Consider the following 4,261-nt stretch of genomic DNA (forward strand, 5'->3'; position numbering starts at 1 on the left):
AATTTGAATTTGAAAATGTTATTTTAATGATTTTTTTATTATGATAGGAATTATTTATAGGGGCATAATTTTGAATTAAATTAGCCATAATTACCTTAAATATAAAGAGTATGAAAATGTGTTTCCAAATAGGTTATTAAGCACGATTTCTTATTGAGTCATTGACCAAGCTAGGTCGAGAACGATTTAAATAATTGGAAAGATTTTCTTCTTAAATTAATTCTTATTTTTTTTAATTTTAAAATGAATTATGGGAAATATTTATGTAACCTGTGAACTTTTAATAAATATTTGAGATTTTAAGTTGATGTTTGAAACTTTTATTATATTCTTGTTAAATAAGCGGTGGAACTTCCAATTTTGTGTCTAATAGGATGTTTGATCTAATTATTAATTTTTAAAATTCACAAACCTATCTACAAAATTGAAATTTAGGATGTTGTTAAACATAAAATTCAATTTTATATCTAATATAATATTTATTTATTTTTAAAAGAACTTGAAATGTCAAAGATTTTTTTGTAGTGAAATGTCAAAGACTTATTAAATAAGAATTCGAAAGCTTTTGAAGTTTATTAGACATTTTTTAAGTTTAATGATATAAACAAAGATTATAATTGATATTTTTTAAAGGGTAACTTAACCTTTTCTAAGTATCAAACTTAAATTACTTTTCATATTATAAAAATGTTAAATTATAAATTTAGTCTTAACTTTTGAGTCATGTCATAATCTCTGAATTTTGAATTTTCAAATGATAAGAAATTCATGATTTTATTATACACGAAATTGTGTCAACTTCAAATTTATATATAACAAATCACTTCGTTCAGAATCTCAAACAAAATTAAAAATTTAGATATTAAATGTAACATTTTTTTTAAAAAAATACCAAAATATTTAAATATTATAATCATTTAAAAATATAGAAGAAAGAGTCAAAATGATGCAGAGATATATATAGTGATGATGTGGGAATGAAAACGAATCAAAATCCAATCGTATATTCAGAGTCTGCAAAACAATTCTGAAATTTTGCTCCGATCATGTACAGAGTAGCAAGCGCATCGGAATACCTTGCCATTACCGGCGTCGGAATCGACGACATTAAACTTGCCAAGAAGGCATGGGTTCTCCCCGGCCAATCCTGCACCATCTTCGACATCTCTCCCGTCAACTACACCTTCGAAGTCCAAGCCATGAGCGCCGAGAAGCTCCCTTTCATTCTCCCCGCCGTCTTCACCATCGGCCCTCGCTCCGACGACATCGAGTCACTCCTCAAGTACGCGAAACTCATCTCCCCTCACGACAAGCTCTCCAACCATGTCAAGGAGCTTGTCCAGGGCGTCATCGAAGGCGAGACTCGTGTTCTTGCCGCCTCCATGACCATGGAGGAGATTTTCAGAGGCACCAAAGAGTTTAAACAGGAAGTTTTTGGGAAGGTCCAGTTGGAGCTCGATCAATTCGGGCTTCTGATTTACAATGCTAATGTTAAACAGTTGGTGGACGTTCGTGGACACGAGTATTTTTCGTATTTAGGGCAGAAGACGCAGCAGGAGGCTGCGAATCAGGCGAAGGTGGATGTGGCGGAGGCCAGGATGAAGGGGGAAATTGGGGCTAAATCTAGGGAGGGACAAACCCTTCAGAATGCTGCTAAGATCGACGCGGAGACTAAGATTATTTCGACTCAGAGGCAAGGGCAGGGGAAGAAGGAGGAGATTAAAGTCAGGGCGGAGGTTAAGGTGTTCGAGAATGAAAGGGAGGCGGAAGTGGCGGAAGCCAACGCCGAACTTACTAAGAAGAAGGCTGCCTGGACTAGAGCTGCCCAAGTGGCGGAAGTGGAAGCCACGAAAGCCGTCGCACTCAGAGAGGCGCAGTTACAGAAGGAGGTGGAGATGATGAATGCAATGACTATGACGGAGAAATTGAGGGCTGAATTTCTTAGCAAAGCCAGCGTTGAGTATGAAACTAAGGTCAATTTCCCTTTACACACTCTGTTCTAAATTCCCTTTACACACTCTGTTCTAAATTCCTTTTACTCACTCTATTCTAAATTCCCTTTACATACTCTGTTCTAAGGTACAAGAGGCAAATTGGGAGTTGTACAACAAGCAAAAGAAAGCGGAAGCGGTTCTGTTCGAAAAGGAGAGAGAAGCCGAAGCACAGAAGGCATTAGCCAACGCCGCGTTTTACGCTCGTCAACAAACCGCCGACGGAGAGCTCTACGCCAAAAAGAAAGAGGCGGAGGGATTGGTAGCGCTGGCGGAGGCTCAAGCTCATTACCTCCGTTCACTTCTCGACGCATTGGGCGGTAATTACGCCGCTCTCAGAGATTACCTAATGATCAACGGAGGCCTCTTCCAAGAAGTTGCTAAAATCAATGCCGACGCCATTAAAGGCCTTCAGCCTAAAATTAGTGTCTGGACTAATGGGAGCGGCGGACAAGGCCTGGAAGGCGGCGGCGGAGCTGGGACTATGGCGTTGAAAGAGGTGGCCGGAGTTTACAAAATGCTGCCACCGCTGTTTCAGACGGTTCATGAGCAGACTGGAATGCTTCCTCCGCCGTGGATGGGAAGTTTGGGTGATTCTTCTCAGAATTGAAGGAGGGTTTGATTTGGTTTAATGTTTACTTGTGTTTGTATATCAAATCAATTGAAATATCTCTGAATTCCCCTTTTTTCTTTTTTTGCTATTAATCAAAGACCAAATAAATTGGTGTAGCAATTCATAATCTTCTAATTTGGGTGCTTTTATTTTTGTGTTGACAATGTATTAATGTAATGTGGAATTGCATTTTCAATTCGGTTTTTCGTTTTATTAGTTGTTTTAATTTTCTTTATTAGGTTAACTTTCAATTCTGTTTTTTCTTGATTATGTCCTTGGTTCTTGTTAAAGTTTGTGTAGTGTAGGTATTCATTAGTTGAGTTAATATTGGATTAAGGAACGCCACCAAAAAAAAAAAAAAAAAGAAAAAGAAAAAAAAAAGGAAGAAGAAGAAGAAAAAAACGTTGTGCAGTTTTCCTATATTGTTTGGTAATATAAGCTAAAATAAAGTATATTAGTCATATAACGCACTTTGTCATTTAAGTTGTATTCATTTTCGTTGAATTAATTTGACCCAATTTGATATTATTATTTGGATCAATGTCCAACTAAGTCCAAAAATAGATTAAATTTGACCCAAATGTCAAATCAGACTCAAGGTCAGACCCATAGATCAACTAAGCCTAAGCCCACCTGTGAACTCTATAAATAAATAGAGAAGCACTCCTCATTTGGAGAGGTCAACATTCCAGAGAGCTTAGAGGGAATTCTCTGCAATCAGAAGATTCTTTGACTTCTAAAGCTGACCACGTTTGAAGACTGAAGTCTTTTGAAGATACAAGCTGAAGCTGACCATGCTTGAAGACTGAAGTCTTTTGAAGATACAAGCATTTTGAAGACTGAAGTCCTTTGTATCTTCAAGCATTCTAATCACACTTGAAGACTGAAGTCCTTTGAAGATACGAGCATTTGTATCTTCAAGCATTCTAATCACGCTTGAAGACTGAAGTCCTTTGAAGATACAAACATTTTGAAGGCTAAAGTTCTTTGAAGATATAAGCATTCTAAACATGCTTGAAGACTGAAGTCCTTTGAAGATACAAACATTCTTCTAAGACTCGAAGCTCAAGAATATCCACACGCTTTGCTTTTATACATCAAGCGTATGCATTCAACCGAGAGAGAATCAGAGAATCAAGCACTAGAGATCGAACCACATCGCATCAAATCAACATCAACGCCAACTCAAGTTCAACTCCACAAAACAAGTTTCTCCGGAAGCCTCGTGCGAACACTAATCCTCCAAGAAGATCAACAAGCCCGAAGGTCGATCATCCAAGAAGATCAACAAGCCCAAAGGTCGATCGTCCAAGAAAATCAACAAGCCTAAGGGCCAATCGTCCTAGAAGTTCATCAAGCCCAAAAGTTGATTATCCAAGAAGATCAACAAGCCCAGAGGCCGATCATAAAAAAAATCAACAAGCCCAAAGGCCGATCATCCAAGAAGATCAACAAACCCAAGGACGATCATCCAAGAAGATCATCAAGCCCAAAGGCCGTTCATCCAAGAAGATCAACAAGTCCAATGGCCGATCACCCAAGAGGATCAATAGGTCCAAAGGTCGATCATTCAAGAAGATCAATCAACTTAAAGATTATAGTTTATTTTGAAAGCATCAAAATACTATGTATCAGAGATTGTACTCACTTTCCACAA

At 37.7% G+C, this 4,261-nt stretch overlaps 1 protein-coding gene across 1 annotated transcript; it reads left to right on the plus strand.

The window, feature by feature from the left end:
* The first annotated feature begins 839 nt into the window (after nt 1-839).
* Nucleotides 840-2,800, plus strand: LOC120075683 (flotillin-like protein 4). The gene is made up of 2 exons (XM_039029288.2): nt 840-1,973; nt 2,080-2,800. Exons 1-2 carry the CDS (start codon nt 1,047-1,049, stop codon nt 2,599-2,601), a joined length of 1,449 nt encoding a protein of 482 aa, XP_038885216.1. The 5' UTR covers nt 840-1,046; the 3' UTR covers nt 2,602-2,800.
* Nucleotides 2,801-4,261: the final 1,461 nt, after the last annotated feature.

The sequence above is a fragment of the Benincasa hispida genome, chromosome 4 (genome assembly GCF_027475165.1).
Source record: "Benincasa hispida cultivar pf3 chromosome 4, pf3_genome.v1.1, whole genome shotgun sequence".
NCBI classification, from domain to species: domain Eukaryota; kingdom Viridiplantae; phylum Streptophyta; class Magnoliopsida; order Cucurbitales; family Cucurbitaceae; genus Benincasa; species Benincasa hispida.

Excerpts from the sequence above, each read along its gene's own strand:
- LOC120075683 (XM_039029288.2), top strand. The coding sequence starts at position 1,047 with ATGTACAGAGTAGCAAGCGCATCGGAATACCTTGCCATTACCGGCGTC. Across the intron at positions 1,974-2,079 it reads GCGTTGAGTATGAAACTAAG|GTACAAGAGGCAAATTGGGA; the intron begins GTCAATTTCCCT and ends CTCTGTTCTAAG.